The following is a 22,506-nucleotide window of genomic DNA, read 5'->3' on the forward strand; positions in this document are numbered from 1 at the left end:
AAAATTAGTTGGGCATGGTGGCGGGCGCCTGTAGTCCCAGCTACTTGGGAGGCTGAGACAGGAGAATGGCGTGAACCCGGGAGGTGGAGGTTGCAGTGAGCCGAGACCACGCCACTGCACTCTAGCCTTGGTGACAGAGCAAGACTCTGTTGCAAAACAAAAAAACAAAAAAACAAAAAAACACACAGATAATCAAACTATTTAAATACTATTCTGTAGTTGTGAGTAAATCTCAGGAGGAATGTATCCATTCATATCCCCTTTCCCTGATTTTTTGTGTTTAATAAGAGTTGTGCTTAAGCTTTTGCCTCTTGAAGTTACTCCTTTTTTTTTTTTTTTTGAGGTTTCTTTGTATGTGTCTGTAAAGAGGCACATGACATTGCTGTCTTTGTGGCATTTTTATGAACGTCTAATGAGAATACAGTAAACTCTGTTATTTAGCAGATTAATTGGCATTTGGATTAATTATACTAAAATAATAATAGACATTTTACTCTTACAGTTTTAAATAGTGCGAGCCAACAGAAATGATCCATACACTGGATAACATCTCTTGTTTGGAGTTGCTTGGTAACTGATAGAAGTTACATTAGGTCTGTTGCCACGTGAGAATCCTTGGTGCTTTTGCCAGTCCATGATGCAGCTTTTGTAGTCATGGCCATGAACTGCGTTTTTGTGTGTGGTCTGTACAAATTTAAACAGTAACATGGTTTTAGGTCTTTTAAAATGTAAATGTGATAAAACAGACCCAACTTAAAATATTGGAATCTAAGTTAAAATTGCATATTGCTTAACATTCAAAGAAGTTATCAGTCAATTGGGAAAAGTATACCATTAAACAATTTGCATTGTAATATGAAAAAGAAAGGATAAACTGATGTCTTTTGTATCTCATTGAGATCTTGAAGCAGAAGACAAAAGCAAAAAGGAAAAGTTAAACTTGAAAAAGACATTGTCTACTTTTGATCAGACAATGCAGGTTTGTTACTGTTAGCAGGCAATTGGTGTAATAACCTTAGTTGGCATCAGGTACCTGTTATATCAGGTTATGTGTCCAGCTGCTTTAACAGAGTCCAAATAATAGTGGCTTAAACAAGATGGAATATTTCTTTCTCATGCATAAGTCTTAGCTGAAGGTAGTTTTGGGGTAGAAACCAAGCATCTTCCTCTCAGATGTTCTTCTCATCACTCTACCATGCGTTAGCAGTTACTTCTAACCCTGTCTGTATACTAGATTAATATAAGAAGTGTCAAATGAGATTCCTAAAAGGAACATAAAGAACAGACTCTTGGGTGCCACCCCAGATTAAATTATAATCTGAGAATGAGTATACTACTCCAGACCTACTGAATTGGAATCTGTGGTCATAACTTAGTCATGAGATCTCACCTCGCTGCAAAGCAGGGTGGGGAAAGGTAGTCTGTAGCTGCAGGCAAGTACACAGCCAAAACTTGGTTGGTTTTATTACCAAATGGAAGGTAGAATAAATATTGAGGGAGACAATAAGTAGTTTTCTACCTGTGAATTAGAGTTTAAGACACTCAGCAGTAATAATTATTTATGGCACTTGGTAGTGAAGAGAAGACAGTGGTGGAATATGAGGCTAGTTAGCATATATAAAATGGGAACTATCTACAGGAGGCACATACTCCAGCCTGTAAGAGTCAAGGAGGCGACTCAGGCTAGTGAAAAAGGGCCAGGCGTTTCAGAGGCTGGAGGGGCTCTTTTAAGTGGCACCTCTAGTAGTTGTTGCCATGTAGGAAAGTGGACTAAATTTTTATAGATTCAGTTAGAAATCTACATTTTTATCAAAATGTGAGCCCAATTTAACATATCTTTAAATTAGATGTAGATTAAGAGCCATTTATTTGCCATTTCTGACCTGAATGTTCTGGCACAATATTTCAAAGGCAAAGATAGCATTTTTCTTGGTGTCAAACTATTTTTCCTCCAAATTCGTTATATTTAAACATAATTTTACAAAGAAACTTGATAAAAATGGCAAAGGTATTTTAGTAGTCAGTATCCTTTTGGCCATTTCTAGTAAATTGTGTGATTCCTTTGTATTCCTAAGCTATTATACTTGAATTAATTTTACATTTTTTGGTGATACTTGTAGAACTCTAATTTTGGATGAACTTTTAATGCAGTAAGTGTGCATTTTTTCGCCACTTTTAACAGTGATTTGTGTTCTTTGTGACCCTCTATCTCCAATTTGTTAAGAACTACCTCTGCATGCAGAGACACTTTGTAAACTGTAAGAAACTCTGATGATATTTTAGTGCATTGCCACTGTTTCTGGCACAGAAACACTCAATCAATAAATGGTGAAAAAATGATACCTCTGTTAGATAATCATTAATGTTTACATCCTATGACAAGGTGTCTATAGATTTCAATTACACTAAAATCAGTGGGATACCACAAATCAAAAATATTTTCTTCATCATTCTTTTCTCCATTTTACAAACAAAAGAGATTGAAATAAACTTTGTATCTATTGACACATAATTGGATCCTGTAGATTGATTTAATTACTTGTTAGAAAATTACCTCTGCTTCATTGGTCAGGATGTTCTATGAAGTAGAATTTGTTTTGACTTTATAATGGCATAACAGTAAATTTCTAAAAATGTCTTTCTTGTGTCTTGGGACTAGTTTATCTGGTCATATCTGGCTGACAAATGCTTTGGCAGTGACAGCGTCTTGGATGACAGTGCTGTTGGATTAGATTGGCTAACTTCTACAATTTAAATTAAAACCAGGGCCCTGAAATGCTTCTCAGAATAAGCATGTTGGTTACCATGCCCATTGCTCAATTATTTTCCTTTAGTTGAAGGCAGCACTATTAGCATCTTGTCTATAAATTTCTTGACTAGTGAGAAGACATATGAGGCTTTAGGGCTGAAATTCTCATCGGTTGGACAGGTATTGTGTTCTTTTTCAATGATCAATTCCAGAAAGTATTGGGTTTGGTCCTGGTTAATAAGGAAGAAGAAATAACAAGACTTTCATGAGTACTTAAAATTCACAAGTTATGAAGTTTACAGTGTGTTAGTTCTGTGGAGCTCTGGTGGGGGCATCCTCTGAATACAGGCAGGACACTGTCCTGCAGCTCCCTGGTCATTTGAAAAGGGATGAAGGCTGTGCTGTCTGGCTCTCACTTCCACCTTCTGCCTCCCACTCTCCCCCTCTGCTGAAAATGGTGGGCCAAGGCCAGCTGGCAAAAATTAGCATAGAATGGGGGATTGTTTCATCAAAATTTGGCAATTGGGGAGTAATTTTTATAAATATTGATACTTTCATTATCTCTGGGAAGTGATTAGTTGATATTCTATATATAGCCATTTGACCACTTCTTAATATAGAAGAAAATATTTCCTGAGTCAGCTTTCTTAATTTTCTCAAAATAATTACCTTGAGTTTTTATAGATCCATCTTTTCATGCTAACACAAACTTTTAGACGCTGTTGATACTTTTTAACAAAGTAGAAGTAGATTGGTTTTAAGTTGACTTAGCCATTGTTAATGATCCAGTTAATTTTTTAAAATTAAGAATGTATTAAAAATGAAATTGATACAGTTATGGAGAATTCATAAACGATTCCAAATCAATTAATTTATAGACATAATACATATATTTTATAGGTTTTTGTAATTTTTGGAAAAAATTTAGCTTCATTTTGTTTCTGAGTAAGCCAAAGACTTTCAACTGTATTCTTTCAAATTTGCCAACAAAAAGGAATATTTTGTCATTTGGTTTATTGGATTTTTCATTATTCCAAAGACAAGAATCAGTTTCTCAATGCTTTATTATATGTTTTGAAGGGAGTTCCTTTCTTCTGTGTTTACCTTACAGAACCTCAGAGTTTAAAGCCTAATTCTCTTTTTAAGGGAAATCAAGTCTTGTCAGTTTTTGTAATTGCAAATAGGATAGGAAATCACGAATGGATGAAAAGTGTAGTGTGGTAAGTCGTTCACTAGAAGGGGAGTTGAGGCCATGAGGGGCAGGATGATGGAGTGATAAAGGTCATAGTAATTACAGGAGAAAGTGAGCATAATGGCAATAAATTGAAAATTGACCAAGTAAGATATTTGAGGAAAGCTGGCATATTGTGATTGACATGCTGGTGTAACCTAATTACTTATATAACCTGAGAGTAAATTCCAAATTTCTTCTGGCAAGAAACCGTGATTTTTTTTTTTTTCTATGTAAGTAATAAATTTGCTGATTTTGAGTTCTTATACACCTTCTGGGCATAACACAAGAACATGAAAAATGTTATTCTCCAAATTACTGACCTTATGGCTAATGCCTTTCCTTAATACTAGTCTCATTATATTCTGTTCTTGGTCAGAAATCCCATATGCACAGCTGTCATTGGAATCCTTGGCATTACCTTTGATATTCCAAAGCACTTTTCATTATATTCTCTTGCTATTCACCTTAAAAAAGCAGTAGTTATCGTTGCTTTTATTAAGAAAAGTTTGATTGGCAATCATTTATATTTCTCAAGTATTGTTGTTCATCAAAATCCTAATATTTAGCTTCTCTTTAGCATTTTAGTTTGCCTTTTTCTTAGAAATTACTAGCAAATAATACAATGTTTCAAAGTCACAGTGTCTCCAAATCTTATGGTTGATTCAGACTGAAATCTTTTATGGATTTTACGCCCCACATGGCGCAGTACTCAGTAATGTATTCACAGCAAGGATGTACTCTAGAATTAATTATTTGTGTCATTCATCTAGGTATTCCCTCACTAATAAATTATTGCTTTCTTATTCAGTATAAATTTGCTTTTCACTGTTTTGGGTGACCTCGGTCATCAGTGGATAGTTAAAAATTCTCTTCCAGGAATTCCCTCTGATTATCTATAACATTTTTGGGCTGAATAATAGGTGTGCTGCATAACTTGGAGAGGTGGCCCTTTGATATTCAGTTTATTAATTATTTATGGAGTGACTATGGAAGTGGAGTAGTAGGAGATACCAAATAGTAGAAAATACTGTCCTTGCTTTCAAGGAGTTCATGATCGTATTGTGGAGACAAGGTACACTTGAAAGTCTAATTATGTTCCTGAAACATAATAGAGGCCATATATGTCATCGAATAGCAGGGGTGGGTGGTGGGAAAGACAGGGTGGCTGTGGGTGAGCATGAGAGGAGAAGAAGTGATAGAAAACTAGAAATGATCCAGTCTATTGGCAGTTGATAGAATTTGGACCACTAGGCAGGGCAAGGAGAAGTGGAAATTAGGGAAGTGGCTTAATGTCATGAATAAAAACAAAGTAAGAGACTCAGTGGTGTAATACAGATTTCTACTTTGGGTTATAGTGGAGAACAAGTTTAAAAATAGCAGAGGAGATTGAGTTTGAGGAAAGACATAAATCTAGATTTTTATTCCGGTAGCTTTCCCTCTTTTGTTTGAATTATGGTTATTTGAATAATCCATTTCAAAATACCACTTAATCAGACAGTAGAGGGAACTATTTATAGGACGTAAAAGAGGTAGTTTGGCAGACATGATTAAGGAGGATGTTGGAGAATAAGATCAACATGGAAAGAGGTGTGATATTTTTTAATCTGGAAAAAGCAAGACAAATTGCTTGGAACATGTAGATGAAAACATACCTTAATGTTTCCAATTTAACCAGAAAATATGATTAATATAAAGTAAAAACTACAGCAAACACAGTAATTTTACTTTGTAATTGTGCTATAATTTGTTTCATTTGCCGCATTTTATATTTCTTGTAGTCATTTGAGTTTCTACTTGGGAACACCATAAAACTTAATACCATAGAACTATAATCAAGTCAGAAGACCTTCTTTTCCTTAATGGTGTCGTATGGTTTGACATCCACTGGTCATCTTCAGGATGTTAAAGTCTAAGATAACTACTTTACGTATTTTATATATTGAAACAATACGGTTTGATGCATGAGTGAGTTTGAAGCTTTGGAATATGTGTACCCACTATTTAGTAAACTGTTGACTTCCATTCTTAGGGTATCCTTGTGAGAATTAAAAAACAAACAAAAAACAACCAGAACACCAAAGCAATGCCCCTGAGGCCAACTCTGTAAACTTGTGGGAGGTAACAGTAAATGTTTCAAGGACAATTGTGACATGATTCCTACCAATGTCATATAGCTGCTGACATCTGGGAAGTGACAGTAGCTGACAGACCATGTTGGCACAGCAGAAATCAGATATGGACTAGCTCAGTTGGAAGAAAAATGTCATGCTAACCGGGAAGCTGAGAAGCAGAACGCCACAGTGGCAACCTGTGCAGACAGTGGCTATTAACATTCACTAACAGACAGATTGAGTCCAGCTAGGGCTGCGGACCACCCATCAGTGGATCTGCCATGCCTGTACACATAGGAAGTTCTTTGCTGTCAGCATAGCTTCTCTCAGTAAAAGAGAAGTGATGTTGATGTTCATTATCATGCTCATGTTGGGTGGTGACAGATAAAGGAATGTACCTTTTGTTATGAAGAGTGATGCAGTTTTAATGAGAATTTGACCTTGAAGGTAAAGAATTGCTGAAGCATCACTAATTGAGTATTCACTTAAAGTATATTCCCAGTTTAGCTGCTGGTTCATCCTCACTCATCCCTGATCTCAACATTTTCAAGATGTCACTCCAGGAGTTGGAGTATGTTTTAGGGCAATGGAGTCAAGGCCTTTGGACTGAAAAACAAAAGCATGGAAATAGCATTTGCTTTTACTGTTTTATCATCTACAATTTGGTTGCTGAAAACTCCTAGAGAAAATCATCAAACTGGGTGTTTTTACTTGTCTGGCTCCCTCAATGTTGGCTTCAAGGGTGATTCTGAAACCTCAAAGCCCAAGTTAAGCTCCAACCCCATCTCTAATCTTTTAACTCTTAGTCCATGATCTTCCTAGCTACCTTACAGAACAAAAACAATGACCTTGAGATGGGATTCAACTTTCTCAGTTCCTTACCTTATTGTCTACAAAATGTATTAATTTCTGCACTGGAGACTTGGGATTGCTTCTCCTACCCAAGACTCATTTTTATACTTGCTTTTTCAATTGCATTTCCTCCCTTCTTGCTGGAAACTTTTCTTTTTAACTTCACATGCCCCTTCTTTCTCCTGTCTTCAGCCTCTCTGCTGCATGGACTCATTGGAGCCTGTAGACATGAAGGCTCTGTTTTCTTAAAAGCAAGCAGGGAAAACAAACAAGCTTCCTTTATTTCCTCCTTGCGTTCATTTTTCTACAATTCTTTAATCCTTTTCCTTTTTCAGACAAGTTGCTTAAATGAGTTGTTTAAAGGAGAACATGGTGTTCTCACTTCATCCTCCCTTCCCCGCCCTGCACATTCTGCTGTTCACATTTCTGACCTTTGATTAATTGAAACTCTTTGAACAATTTGAGAAGTTTACCAAGGAATAACTTAAGAGAAATACTGCATGCAATGAGAAGGTCATTAGGAAAGAATGAGAAGCTAGGTCAGAGCTGATGGGCCCTGACTTAGCCTGCTAGGTAACACAGCTCTCGTTTGTTTGTTTATTTGTTTGTTTATTTGTTCCTTGTGTATTTGTGTGCATATGTTTCATTCCCTTTGAATAGCCACAGATAAGGATTCAATAAGAGCCTAGACTTTTTAATAGACTTAAAGTCCTTTAGAAATACTTTAAATTCAATAAACTAAAAATGTCCAGAATCCTGCAGTCAGCTGTATAGGAAACTACATGTTGATGTCTAGTTTCTAAGCATGGATAGGTCAAGTATTTTCAGTCATGGTTTTTCTATAATTTTACCATAGCAAATATGTGAATTGTCTGTGGGATGTTTGTTCTGTCAACTGAAGAATGACAAGGTTCATACATTTGGATAGAAGACTTTTATTTCTCTTAAAGAGTTGTGGCCTGCAGGCGGCCATCCTGACAGGCTGGAAAGGATAGCTTCCTGCCAGAAGCCAGAAACCGGCACTCCGAGGGAGGGGTAAAAGAAACCGGAATTTATGCTGAGCAGGGTGGCTGAATACACGTATTTAATAAGCTGTAGGAGGGGTCATGAATACTTACGGAAGGAGAAACAGACGCAAGTGCAATTGAGCTTCATGCCTCCAGATGGGTCATGTGTTCAAAAAATGGCATTAGCATGATCAGTGGGTGGAGATTTTGTCAAAAAGTGAAGCAGAGGCCAAATCCGTCTTGATGCTGCCTCTGTAGACTGGCCAGACCACTCAGTGGTCAGTGGTCTCTTACCAGGAAGGAACACTAGTGGGTGGTTTTGTCAGAATTGCAAAAGGGAGAGGCAGCAGTCAGGGGGTTGGGTGAAATCAGCAGTGCAAGTCTTCTGAAAGGGCTGGTTTCTGTTTAGCCCTTAGGGAAGAAAGCCTAATGGCACTTAGCAAGGGAGGAGGCATGTTAAATTGTCCTACTTCCCTTCCCCTCACAGCCGGGAACTCAAGTTTTTCAAATTTGCCTGGGTTCTCCATTGCCAAGAGGCAGTTTGTTCAATCAGTTCGGAGGAGGGGTGGTTAGGATTTCATTTTTATTTCTCAATTTATTTATTTACAGTTTATACTCAACCTGGTTCTAGAAAGTTGTTGGGTAAGTGACTGCAGCACAACTTTACTACCATAGCGAACAATGATCAAGGAGAAGGAAATTAAGAAGATCTTAAGGAAGACAAGGGTTTCAGGATGGTGTGGATCATGCTCAGTGACATGAGATGCAGGAAGAAGAAATTCTACACAAGTTCATGCGGAATGGGCCAGCTGGACTGTGTGAAGCTTAAGAGAGTAGAAGGTGTTGAGGCTGAGGCAGTGAGTGTATACAGTTTAATCAAGAAGTTTAGCTATGAAATGTAAAGGAGAGGGTGGAGATTTGTTGGAATGAGATTGATCCTATAATGGATTCATTACATGGTACCTATTTGTGTAATACTCTAGCACTTGCAAAGCATGCTCACTTGATTTTTTCCTTTTAACCTCCTGAAGATTCTAGTTAGGTGGGACAGTAAAATTGTTACTGCCTTCTCTATTTTTCAAATGGGAAAATCATTTTAAAACAGTGAGTTGCGTAAATCACATAGAGAGTAACTGAGCTAGGATTTCACAGAAGGTTATCTTAATCCACTCCTGTGATCTTTGTGCTTTTTCAGTTGGCTTCTCTTTTAACTTAAGGCTATTAGATAACAATTAAAAGCAGAAAGAAAGGAACTTCTGAAGATGCTCAGAGAGCCATTGGGAAGGACAGAGTCCCTCAGAACCCAGGAGGCGGCTCCAGAACATGGTGGATGGGAGAGGACATTACTCTTAAAGAAAGATTTCCATTCTCCATTATTTCAGAACAGGCTGACAGGTAGAATTTAGGGTCTGAAATTTGGCATATGTTAAGTAAAGAAAGAATCTTGGTGAGTTTTCATGAGATGGGGGTCCCTGGGTGAAACCCGATGCAAAGCCTTTGAATATTCTCTGTTGATAATGCAAAAGAGCACATTTGATTGCAAGTTGTAATTGGTCTCACATAGTCATGCAACTGTGTGTTTGTGACTGCTCTTCGCCAATCTTCATGGATTATTGAAATATAAAAAGCAAGCACTTGGCTCCTTTCATTGCCAAGTCTTTTTCTACATTGATACTGATGTCTCTTTCAGAACTGGCTCTTGCAGAATAAAGACTTTAAGAGATTTTAAAACTCTCACTGTATTCCTTGGGTTCTTGCCTACCTCCTCAAGGAGAAGAGGCCAATTGTGCTTTTGTAGGTGTTAACTGGCTCATTCCCCAGGTTCTCTTTCCATAAAGCTAAAGGTCAATCTGATCAAACCATCAGTGACAGTCCATCTCACAGATGCTTAAAATGTGTTTTTCAGTATAATCTTGAAATGTGATACCTAGCAGACATCTCCTATGTCTCAAAGTGTTAATATATCAGTAACATATTACAACTTTGTTTCTTAAATTATCCTCTTCAGATAATATTAAATTCTCAGTCCCCAGAGAATGAAAGGTGCATTGTTCCATCTTGTAGCAGAGAATCATTTAGGCATTTGGAAAACATTTTGATCTCATTTTTTAAATCACTAGAATACCCTGTTGTAATTTTTATTGTTTTCATAGCTTAAGAATGACCCCTATTTTTTATTATACCCTTGTTTTGGACAATTTAACCCTTTTGATAACCGATATTTTTTTAAAAAAAATTTTGTTTATCTATTTTAACTCTGAAAAAGTGAATAAATTGAAAAGCAAAATTAGTATTTATATGGTTCCGACTCCCAGAATTATTGATTCCTCCTTTTTTGTATTTTTATGTAAATCATTATTCTTTCTGCTTTCTAGTTACAGATATACACACACACACACACACACACACACACAGTACCTATTCCTTGGGTTTTGCATAATTTCCTTCCTTCCTCCCTTCCGCCCTCCCTCCCTCCCTCCCTCCCTCCCTCCCTCCCTCTTTCTTCTCTTTCCTTTCCTTTCTTTCCTTCTTTTCTCTTTCTTTTTCTTCTTCCTTTTTCTCTCTTCTCTTTTTTCCCTCCCCTCCCCTCCCCTCTCCTCTCCTCTGAGATGGACAGAGTTTTGCTCTTGTCACCCAGGCTGGAGTGCAATGGCACAATCCTGGTTCACTGCAACCTTCATCTCCCAGGTTCAAGCGATTCTCCTGCATCAGCCTCCTGAGTAGCTGCGATTACAGGCACCCACCAACAGGCCCTGCTAATTTTGTATTCTTAATAGAGATGGGGCTTCGCCATGTTGGCCAGGCTGGTCTCAAACTCCTGACCTTAGATGATCTGCCCACCTTGGCCTCCCAAATTGCTGGGATTACAGATGTGAGCCACCATGCCTGGCCTTACACAGTTAATTTCTATGGCATAATTATATTGCTCTGCCAGCAGATTTCCTGCGTGACTGCGTTTTGTCATATATAGCAAAATTAGTATGTAGTTTTGCAAGGCTCACATTGTTGTTAGAACTAAAGATGGAAGAGTACTTAGCTTTGTTTCTTAAACTTATGTCATCCTCCTAAAAGCAATCTTGCAGACAGATGAAGGGGTAAAAATAAATAAATAAATAGATAGATAGATAGATAGTGGGAAGGCCTTTGTCTTTTGGAAGAAAATATCACATAGTGATACTCTGAAAAGCTCTCATTGGAGAATAAAGGATACAATCTGTGTATTAAACACAGATGGAATATTTCAGTCTCAGCTGTCATTGAAGAATCTCCACATTAGTTTGGATTGCGCACCTTTGGGGCCTGTATAAATGACAGTGATAAAATTACCTCATTGCTGAGCTGGAGTGTACAACATCCCTTTATCTGTGCCATCTGGTGCTACAGAGGATGGCAAATTCTTCTCTGCCATGATTTTTCTTTTTGTGGGATTTCTAGACTTCCTTAGTATAGAATGTATTGGACCAAAATTGCTCTTTGCCCAGATTTCAGTGACAGTAGCCTGAAAAGAGAAATGGAATTCTAAGAGACTGTAAGTGTAGGAGGAGGGAGATAAATTAGTTGATGTACTGTAAGATATTCTGGAGGGTAGTGGTTGATTACAATGTGGTACTTTATAAGCCCTGACCATATTTCACTCCCTAGTGATGGCGGGCTGTTTCTAGTTTTGTTTTTGCCATCTTTACTGTTGTTTGTAGCATGATAATAATAAACAATTAATGCTTTAGGTTCTTACCCATTGAAGAAATGAATGGTTGTTATTCTGCCTTAGGGCTCTTATTTATTGTGGATTCCCAAAACTAGTTTATAATGCTTTATCATCACGTACTCAATTTATCAAATTTAAGACCAATAAAAAGATTTATTGGCTGTTGAATCTTGCAACAACCTATGTTCCTTTATTGTCTACCACTGCCTGTGATTAAAATGAAAATAAAGTTGGATTACATTTTATTAACAAAAGAATATTTCCAAGACTTATGAATTAGTGATAGAAGGTTTATAAATGATTAAGTTTTAATCCCCCCCCACCCCCGCAAATTGTACTTAGCTTATGTAAAACAATCTAGACCCATTTAGGAGTTTATTTGTTGTCATAAATATCAAGGTGAGAGTTGACTTTTCTCTGTATTTGTTCAGTAGAGAACTCTGCTGGGAAGGACTATAGAGAGCTTATTAATAGAATCACCCCTGACTTGACTGAAGCTAGGTTACAATCATGAAAAATATGAGTGAAAATTTTAACCAAATAAAACTTGGGGACTCTTTGAGTTAAAATTGAATAAAATTAAGTTAAATATACAACTGTTTGTGGCCTCGAGGAAAGTTACATTGGTTTTTTTTTAGTTCTTAGGTAGTATGGTATGGTTAGAACCTCTTCTGACCAGACTAGGTTGTATTCACCTCTACTAATTTCTTAGCTCTGAGCACTTCTGGTGGATTACCTGAGCTCTCTAACACCCCTTTTAGTTCCATCAAAATTGTTTATATTTCCCTTTTCATTAGGGGAGGGTAGGTTTAATGAGTAAGTTCTTTCAGTCTTCATTTGCAGTGAGGTTGTTTTCTGTATGTCTACGAATTTAGCCATAACTCACCATTCCTCTTTCCATGTAGAAAATAATTGTGTGTTCTTTTTTTTTTTTTTTTTTTGTCTAAAAAAGTGACAGTGTGTCCAGCAAGGAATAACTTGGGGAAAAGCCAGGAAAGCACTATCTTTTTAGATATAAAGCATTCCATTGTCACCACAAACAGTTGTACAAAGAAGAAAGATTGGATTATGAAACTGGACTGTAATTCTTAGACGTAGTACCACTCCTAGAACACACTTGGCAAAGAGTCAGCAAGAAGATTGGACCTGGAGGGAGTGCTAGAAAGGCAAGTTGGTGGTGGGAGGGCAAATAGCACACTTTTATTCTAGCTATGGTTTTCTCTGGACATTCTCAGTGCCTTGATATTCCAGTGCTGGATAGGAAACCATTGATTGAACATTAATTTCTTACTTTGCTCATTAGTCTAGGATTACAGTGTTAATTATTCACAAGAGAAGAAAATAAGGATTTCTTTTTTTTTTTCTTTCTTTTCTTTCTTTTCTTTCTTTTTTTTTTTTTTTTAGGTGGAGTCTCGCTCTGTCACCCAGGCTGGAGTGCAGTGGCATGATCTCCGCTCACTGCAAGCTCCGCCTCCCAAGTTCACGCCATTGTCCTGCCTTAGCCTGAAAGTAAGGATTTCTTACTCCACCCTCACATTCCTCTCTTTAGGGACTGTACCAGATTTAAGCCTAACAACTCATTGGTTCCTTCTGGTCTAATTCTAGAGACATGTGTACCTTACTTATGGATACTTGGCAAGGTAGGTATTAGTATTTGGATGCTTCTCTTCTCAAACCTGAGTGAGGTTCATTGTGAGGGTAGAATATTGGATAAAAATGCCTGATTTGATAAAAAGAATTTTTCAATAAAGGACCACCTAATTTCTGCCTTCTGGACAGACTTCACAATTGGGGATACAGGTGGTACTCTAATTGTAAGCGTCATCCTGGTTTCCATTCCACCCCTAGCAAAGTGCCTGCCATGATGGTGCCTTTTTTTTTTTTTTAACTTGATAAAGGGATTCACACAAGAAAGATACAAGGTGAGCCTGAGAAATCTTGTTCCCTATCCTAGAAGATGCTCAGCCTAATGAAATCACCTCAAAAGGAAACAGGAGCCAACTGGATGGCACTTGCACTGGTAAAATTTTGGAATTTTGAGCATTAAAAAAGAATAACAACTGTAATAGATTGTAATATATTGAATAAATAAAAGCCATTAAGTGATACACATAGTGATATATGATAATACCACTTAGATAATGTCATAAAATATGAAATACTTAGGGATAAATTTGACAAAATATGTGAAAGATCTGTATACTACAAACTACTACCTAGCATTGTTGAGAGAAATGAAAAAAGACTGACAAATAAATGAGGAGAGACAGTTTTTATGAATCAGTTTTTATGTCATTAAAAATGCTAATCTTCAAATTGTTTATATATAAATTTAGTGTAATTCCAACAAACCTTGACAGGCTTTTTTTTTTTTTGGTAGAAATTGTCTGGAATTGATAGCATCAAGTATAAGCTGATTCTAACTTTATTTGGAAATATAAAGAACCTAGAATAGTAAAAACATTTCTGGAACAAGAAAACCTAAAATGAAGAGAACTTATAGTACTGAATTTCCAGACTTCCTATAAAGCTACTTAAGTCAAAATTGTGGTATTGACGTTAGGTTAGAAGATAGATCAGTAACTTGAATAGAATCCCCAAATAGACCACAGTTATATATAGTCAATAAATTTTTAGCAAAGGTGTCCAGGTATTAAAGTGGAGGGAAAGGACAGTCTGATCAGCAAGTGGCATTACTAAATTTGGATATCCATTCAGTACAAAATTCACTTGAAATGGATCATAGAACCATAAAATTTCTGGAGAAAAAGAATTGGAGAAATTTTTTGTTATTGCAGTTTTGGCTTAGGCAAATATTTCTTACATAGAGCATACCTGAACTGCAGAAGAAAATGATAAATTGTCAAGCCAAAGACTGGGAGAAAATATTTGCAAAGCATATGCTTAGTAAAAGACTAGTGTCTAACATACGCAGATAACTCTTGTAATTTAATATTAAGAAGGTACCCTGATTAAAACCGGGGTCCAATATTTAAATAGACATATTTCCAAAAAAGATAGACATATAAATATGTGAAAAAGTGTACAATGTCTCTAGTCATCAGAGAAAAGCAAATCAAAATTACAGTGATAACATTATATACACTGAAATCGCTAAAATTAAAAGGACTGAAAATAGCAAGTATTGGCAAAGAGCAAAGCAGCTTCAACTCTCATACATTGCTGGGCAATTCAGAATTTAGAATAGTGTAATCATTTTGAAAAAGTTTGACGTTTTCGTAAGTTAAACCTGTGCTTACTCAGCCATTCCGTTCTTAAGTATCTACCTAAAAGAAATGAAACATATAGTCCCACAAATAGCAGTAAGTGAATGTTCACAGCAACTTTGTTCATAGTAACCTCAAATGGCAACCAACCCAAATATCCATCACCTGGTAAGTAGATGAGCAAATTGTGCTATATCTATACAATGGAATTCTACTCAATACAGTGGAACAACTACTTTTACATGCAAAAACATGGATGAGTCTCAAAAGTGTTTCACAAAGTGAAAGAAGCCAGACACCAGAGACTATATACTATAATATGATTCCATTAAATGAAATTCTTAAAGAGCAAGACTGTAATGATACAAATTAGATCAGTGGTTCCTAGGGGTGAAGTGAGGAAATTAACTGCAAAGAGCAGGAGGGAACTTTTGGGTAGTGGAAGTGTTCTACATCTTGATTGTGGTGATGGTCGCACAACTCTATGCATTTGTCAAAACTCAAACTTGACCGCTGAAATGGGTGCATTTTGCTGTATTCAAATTAGTCCTCAATATAATTGTTGAAAAATAGGACCATAGTGGTATTTGAAGGGGAAAGAGGTAGGGGTGATGGGTGTTAAAATAACGAAAAGAGAAAAAAGGTCTGCCTGCTAATAAATTTAGGAGAAATTATAGAATTGGCAAGATTACATTTTGAAAATCATTACAGTAGCAATTGATTCGGTCAAGAATCATCAGTGACAACCGTTTGAGGAAGTTGTTGAACAACAAGATATTCGCAAATGCTGCACTACAAATTATTGACTACTTTCATTGGATAAAGTGCACCTTTCTATACCCATCATTTTTGTCACAACTCACATTGCTAGCAATGAACAACCTGACACCACTCTGAAAATACCCATCCTTGTCATCAGAATTCACATGCTAGCAGTGGACCACCTGATACCACGTGTTTGTTGATGTGCACCCCCATGAAACGTTCTCATTCATATTGTTTAATTTGAATCTAAACCAAACTAAAATCAAACCCTAATTTTTGATGAACAGGAAATACAAGGGATAGAGAAATGAATTTAACAATCCCATAAGTAAATGATTGGCCAAATCCTGAATATAGGACATTCTACAAGGCAATTGACTGGATTGTTCAAAAAGTTATGTCAAAACCAAACGATAAGAAAACAGGAAAGACAGGGGAACTTTTCCAGCTTTAGAGTTGAAAAAGTCACAGCCAAATGTAATGTATGCAGCTTGATTGGATTCTTGTAGGTGAAAAAAGTTACAAAAGACACTTTAGGGCAAGTGGAAAAATTTTAAAATATGGATGGGCCATTAGACAAAGTGGAATTTGGTTAATTGTTTTGGTGTGATAATGGTATTTTGGTTTTGAGGAGACTGTTTTTATTCATAGGGGAAACATGGTGTGATGCATCATGTTGTTGGCAACACACTTTGATGCAGAAATAAAAGAAAGGAATAATTCACATCCACACAAGGCAACAATGGCAGAATATAAATTATTAAATCTGGGTGAAGGGTGTATGAGCATTTATTTACTTTTATTAACTTTTCTACGTGCTTAAAATTTTATGACAAAAAGCTGAAATATAATATAATATACTCTTCTCTGGGAAAGATAGCTCTGAAGAGCGGTGTACCCCAGGAAACTCTTTGAGACTTTTGATTCTTAAGTGATGTGACCATTTAAGAAGGCACATCCCTCTTACGCCCTCTTTTCTGAATATCAAGTCCTCAGTTCTACTAAAAAATTATGTTTCTATATAGAAGAAGAAATCTTTGAGTACTATTTTTTTTTTTGGTCAGAAATTAAAGATTAACTGATTTTTAAATTTAGATTAATTCATGAAGAAAATGCATTAAAGATGTAAAACTTTTTATTTTTTTAATTCAAATTTTTATTTCCATAGCATTTGGGGTACAAATGTTTTTGTTGTTGTTGTTACATAGATGAATCATATAGTGATGAGTTTTGAGATTTTAGTGCACCCATCAAACTGAGTGTGTACATTGTACCTAATGTATAGTTTTTTATTGCTAGCCCCCCTTTCATCCTCCACCTCCTGAGTCTTTAACGTCCATTATATCACTCTGCATGCCTTTGTGTACTCATAGCATAACTTCCACTAATAAGTGAGGACATAAGGTTTTTGGTTTTTGGTTTTCTACTCCTGTGTTACTTTTTTTTAGAATAATGGTCTCTAGCTCCATCCAAGTTGCTGCAAAACATATTATATTGTTCCTTTTAATAGCTGAGTAGTATTCCATATTGTATATGTACCACATTTTCTTTATCCACTTGTTAGTTGATGGCATTTAGATGGGTTCTACATCTTTGCAATTGTGAAATGTGCTGCTGTAAACATACGTGTGCAAGTGTCTTTTCATAAAATGACTTCTTCTCCTTTGGGTAGATGAATCAATAGTAGGATTGCCAGATTAAATGGTAGATCCACTTTTAGCTCTTTAAGGATTCTCCATACTGTTTTTCATAGAGGTTGTACTAATTTACATTCCCACCAGCAGTGTATAGCCATTCCCCTTTCCCCACATCCACACCATTATCTATTGTTTTTTGACTATTTATTTATTTATTGAGATGGAGTTTTGCCCTTGTTGCCCCGGCTGTAGTGCAATGGCCTGATCTCAGCTCACCGCACCTCTGCCTCTTGGATTCAAGCGATTCTCCTGTTTCAGTCTCCCTAGCAGTTGGGATTACAGGCACATGCCACCACGCGCAGCTAATTTTTGTATTTTTAGTAGTGATGGGGTTTCTCCATGTTGGTCAGGCTGGTCTCGAATTCCTGACCTCAGGTGATCCACCTGCCTCAGCCTCCCAAAGTGCTGGGATTACAGGCACCGTGCCCTGCTGACTTTTTAATTGTGGCCATTCTTGCAGGAGTAGGGTGATAACTCATTGTGGTTTTAATTTGCATTTCCCTGATAGTCAGTGATGTTGAGCATTTTTTCATATCTTTGGCCATTTGTATATCTTCTTTTGAGAAATGTCTGTGTCCTTTACCCACTTTTTAATGAGATTATTTGTTTTGCTCTTGCTGATTTGTGTTCCTTGTAAATTCTAGATACTAGTCCTTAGTCAGATGTGTACTTTGCAAATATTTTCTCCCATTCTGGGTGTTGTCTGTTTACTCTGCTTATTGTTTCTTGTGCTGTGTGGAAGCTTTTTAGCTTAATTAGGTCCCATTTATTTGTTTTTGTTGCATTTGCTTTTGGGATCTTAGTCATGAATTATTTACCTAGGCCAATGTCTAGAAGAGTTTTTCCAACATTGTCTGCTAGAATTTTTATAGTTTCAGATCTTATATTTAAGTCTTTGGTCCATCTTGAGTTGATTTTTGTATGAAGCGAGATACAGGTATCCAGTTTATTCTTTTATATGTGGCTTGCCAGTTTTCCCATTTAATACATAGGATGTTCATTCCCCAATTCATGTTTTTGTATGCTTTGTTGAAAATCAGTTGACTGTACATATTTGGCTTTATTTCTGGGTTCTCTGTTCTTTTCCATAGATCAATGTGCCTACTTCTATTTATTTTTTTTTTTACCAGTACTATGCTGTTTTGGTAGCTATAGTCTTGTAGTATAATTCAAAGTCCAGTCATGTGATAGCTCCAGATTTGTTCAAAAACTTTTGCTTAGGATAGCTTTGACTATTCGGGCTCTTTTTTGTTTCCATATTAATTTTAGGATTTTTTTTTCTAATTCTGTGAAAAATGATGTTGGTATTTTGATGGAAATTACATTGAATCTGTAGATTTCTTTAGGCAGTATGGTCATTTTCACAATATTGATTCTTCTAATCCATGAACATGGGATGTAATTCCATTTGTGTCATCTGTGATTTCTTTTAGCAGTGTTTTATGGTTCTCCTTACGGACATCTTTTACCTTCTTGGTTATGTATGTTCTTAGGTATTTTATTTTTTTTTCTGATGTTGTAAAAGGGATTGGGATCTTGATTTGATTCTCAGCTTAGTCACTGTTGGTGTATAACACTGCTGCATTTTTGTGTACATTGTAAATCTAACTTTCTAATATGGAACTAATGAGATTAGAATCTGAGGCTAGAGCATTAGCTTTATATTTTTGCATAACAAATTACCACATAGCTTCTTAAAACAAGTCCAGTTTATTAGGTAGGAGTTCTGAAGGCTAGATGTCTGGACAGACTAGCTGAGTTCTCTAATTAGGGTCTCACAAGGCCAAAATCGTGGTATCAGCCAGGCTGGACTCTTGTATGGAGGCTCTGGGATGCTCTGTTGCAGAGTTTGACCTCCTGGATAGGCAGGTCTGAGGTCCCCACATCTTTTCTGACTGTTCATTATGGTCACCCCCTGCTCCTAGAGGGTGCCCCAATTCTATCTTGCATTTCTCTTTCATCTGCAAATAAGCAACATCTGATTTTTTTTTTCTTCTCTAACTTCCCCTTCTGCTAACATCAGGAGAAAACTGTTTTTAAATGGCTGATGTAATTAGATGAGATCTACTAAATAGTCTCTCTGGTTTAAGGCCAACTGTATCTATCATATAACATAAATTAATTCCAGGGATGATGTCTCATCATATGCACAGGTTCTGTCTATACTCAGTGGAAGGATTATGCAAGGGTGAGTATTACTGGGAATTCTTAGGATTCTGCCTATGAGTTTCTACTTTGGTTTTTGGGAGACAATTTTTTAAATCTACTTTTTAATCTACTTACCGACATGTGTATGTTAGTTCTCTGTGATTCATCACCTACCTATTTATTGAATTATGTGTGTTACTTCACTGTACCTCAGCATCTGTCAACTTATTTAAATGTGTGTGTTGGTATTCTGTGCCTTGGGATCTACTCATTCATTGGAATGTGTGTTGATTGTGTCCTAGTATCTATGTATTGAAATGTGTGTGTTGGTTCACTCAGCCTTTCCATTTATCTTTGTATTGAAATGTGTGTGTTGGTTCATTGTGCCATGGCATCTGTCTATTTATTGAAATATGTGTGGGGGTTTCATCATCTCTATTATTATATTATTATTGTTATTTTGAGAGACAGTGTTTTGCTCTGTTGCCTAGGCTGGAGCGCAGTGGTACAATCATAGCTCATGACAGCCTCAAACTCTTGGACTCATGCAAACCTCCAGCCTCAGCCTCCTAAGTAGTTTGGACTACAGGTGTGTGCCACCACACCTGGCTAATATTACTTTTGTTTTATTTTATTTTAATGGATATAGGGGCTTGGTGTGTTACCCAGTCTGGTCTCAAATCCCTGACGTCAAATGATCCTCCCAAACTGCAGGGATTACAAGTGTAAGCCAACCATGCCTGGCCTCATTATCTCTATTTTATCTATGTATTTTCTCAATGTTAAGATAAACAGATATTTTTATCAGAAAAAATTTTTGGTTTTAATATCATTTAAGAGGGCAGGCATTTCCTTTTTAAGAATAAACCTTCTCAGCTTTATTTTGTAATCATAACACAGTAATGACATTTTTAAAGGAAATATACAATGCCCTTTTTTTTTGTATTAGTTTGAAAGATATTCCCTAAACTTTAATTCTGCTTGCTTGCCTGCCTGCCTGCCTGCCTGCCTGCCTGCCTGCCTGCCTGCCTGCCTGCCTGCCTGCCTGCCTTCCTTCCTTCCTTCCTTCCTTCCTTCCTTCCTTCCTTCCTTCCTTCCTTCCTTCCTTCCTTCCTTCCTTCCCTCCTTCTTTCTCTCTCTTCTTTCTTTCTCTCTTTCTTTCTTTCTTTTCTTTCCTTTCTTTTCTTTTCTTTCTTTTCTTTTTTTTATTTTATTTTTTTAAATTTTTATTATTATACTTTGAGTTCTAGAGTACATGTGCATAATGTGCAGGTTTGTTACATATGTATACTTGTGCCATGTTGGTGTGCTGCAGCCATCAACTCATCAGCACCCATCAATTCGTCATTTACATCATGTATAACTCCCAATGCAATCCCTCCCCCCTCCCCCTCCCCATGATAGGCCCCAGTGTGTGATGTTCCGCTTCCCGAGTCCAAGTGATCTCATTGTTCAGTTCCCACCTATGAGTGAGAACATGCGGTGTTTGGTTTTCTGTTATTGTGATAGTTTGCTAAGAATGATGGTTTCCAGCTGCATCCATGTCCCTACAAAGGACACAAACTCATCCTTTTTTATGGCTGCATCGTATTCCATGGTGTATATGTGCCACATTTTCTTAATCCAGTCTGTCACTGATGGACATTTGGGTTGATTCCAAGTCTTTGCTATTGTGAATAGTGCCGCAATAAACATACGTGTGCATGTATCTTTATAGCAGCATGTTTTATAATCCTTTGGGTATATACCCAGTAATGGGATGGCTGGGTCATATGGTACATCTAGTTCTAGATCCTTGAGGAATCGCCATACTGTTTTCCATAATGGTTGAACTAGTTTACAATCCCACCAACAGTGTAAAAGTGTTCCTATTTCTCCACATCCTCTCCAGCACCTGTTGTTTCCTGACTTTTTAATGATCACCATTCTAACTGGTGTGAGATGGTATCTCATTGTGGTTTTGATTTGCATTTCTCTGATGGCCAGTGATGATGAGCATTTTTTCATGTGTCTGTTGGCTGTATGAATGTCTTCTTTTGAGAAATGTCTGTTCATATCCTTTGCCCACTTTTTGATGGGGTTGTTTGTTTTTTTTCTTGTAAATTTGTTTGAGTTCTTTGTAGGTTCTGGATATTAGCCCTTTGTCAGATGAGTAGATTGCAAAAATTTTCTCCCATTCTGTAGGTTGCTTGTTCACTCTGATGGTAGTTTCTTTTGCTGTGCAGAAGCTCTTTAGTTTAATTAGATCCCATTTGTCAATTTTGGCTTTTGTTGCCGTTGCTTTTGGTGTTTTAGACATGAAGTCTTTGCCCATGCCTATGTCCTGAATGGTACTACCAAGGTTTTCCTCTAGGATTTTTATGGTATTAGGTCTAACATTTAAGTCTCTAATCCATCTTGAATTAATTTTCGTATAAGGAGTAAGGAAAGGATCCAGTTTCAGCTTTCTACTTATGGCTAGCCAATTTTCCCAGCACCATTTATTAAATAGGGAATCCTTTCCCCATTTCTTGTTTCTCTCAGGTTTGTCAAAGATCAGATGGCTGTAGATGTGTGGTATTATTTCTGAGGACTCTGTTCTGTTCCATTGGTCTATATCTCTGTTTTGGTACCAGTACCATGCTGTTTTGGTTACTGTAGCCTTGTAGTATAGTTTGAAGTCAGGTAGCGTGATGCCTCCAGCTTTGTTCTTTTGACTTAGGATTGTCTTGGAGATGCGGGCTCTTTTTTGGTTCCATATGAACTTTAAAGCAGTTTTTTCCAATTCTGTGAAGAAACTCATTGGTAGCTTGATGGGGATGGCATTGAATCTATAAATAACCTTGGGCAGTATGGCCATTTTCACGATATTGATTCTTCCTATCCATGAGCATGGTATGTTCTTCCATTTGTTTGTGTCCTCTTTTATTTCACTGATTAGTGGTTTGTAGTTCTCCTTGAAGAGGTCCTTTACATCCCTTGTAAGTTAGATTCCTAGGTATTTTATTCTCTTTGAAGCAATTGTGAATGG

General features: G+C 36.8%; 1 protein-coding gene and 1 long non-coding RNA gene across 6 annotated transcripts in view; one reads left to right on the forward strand and one right to left on the reverse strand.

Annotated features, from left to right (window-relative positions):
- The window catches only part of LOC139357197 (uncharacterized), a 62,729-nt gene extending 62,174 nt beyond the window's left edge, over window positions 1-555 (reverse strand). Inside the window, exon 1 of the long non-coding RNA XR_011609992.1 lies at window positions 501-555. This is a non-coding gene — a long non-coding RNA (uncharacterized lncRNA). The remainder of the gene's footprint in view (window positions 1-500) is intronic.
- The window catches only part of LOC105468044 (par-3 family cell polarity regulator beta), a 1,086,746-nt gene that overhangs the window by 173,611 nt on the left and 890,629 nt on the right, over window positions 1-22,506 (forward strand). For 3 of the 5 annotated variants that reach the window (XM_071073272.1, XM_071073273.1, XM_071073274.1), the window contains exon 3: window positions 13,064-13,168. The exons of the other annotated variants lie outside the window; for them this stretch is intronic. In XM_071073272.1, the coding sequence (XP_070929373.1) occupies window positions 13,064-13,168 (105 nt within the window). The remainder of the gene's footprint in view (window positions 1-13,063; window positions 13,169-22,506) is intronic. 5 annotated transcript variants of the gene reach the window in all.

This window comes from Macaca nemestrina, chromosome 11 (genome assembly GCF_043159975.1).
Source record: "Macaca nemestrina isolate mMacNem1 chromosome 11, mMacNem.hap1, whole genome shotgun sequence".
In the NCBI taxonomy this organism is placed as follows: Eukaryota; Metazoa; Chordata; class Mammalia; order Primates; family Cercopithecidae; genus Macaca; species Macaca nemestrina.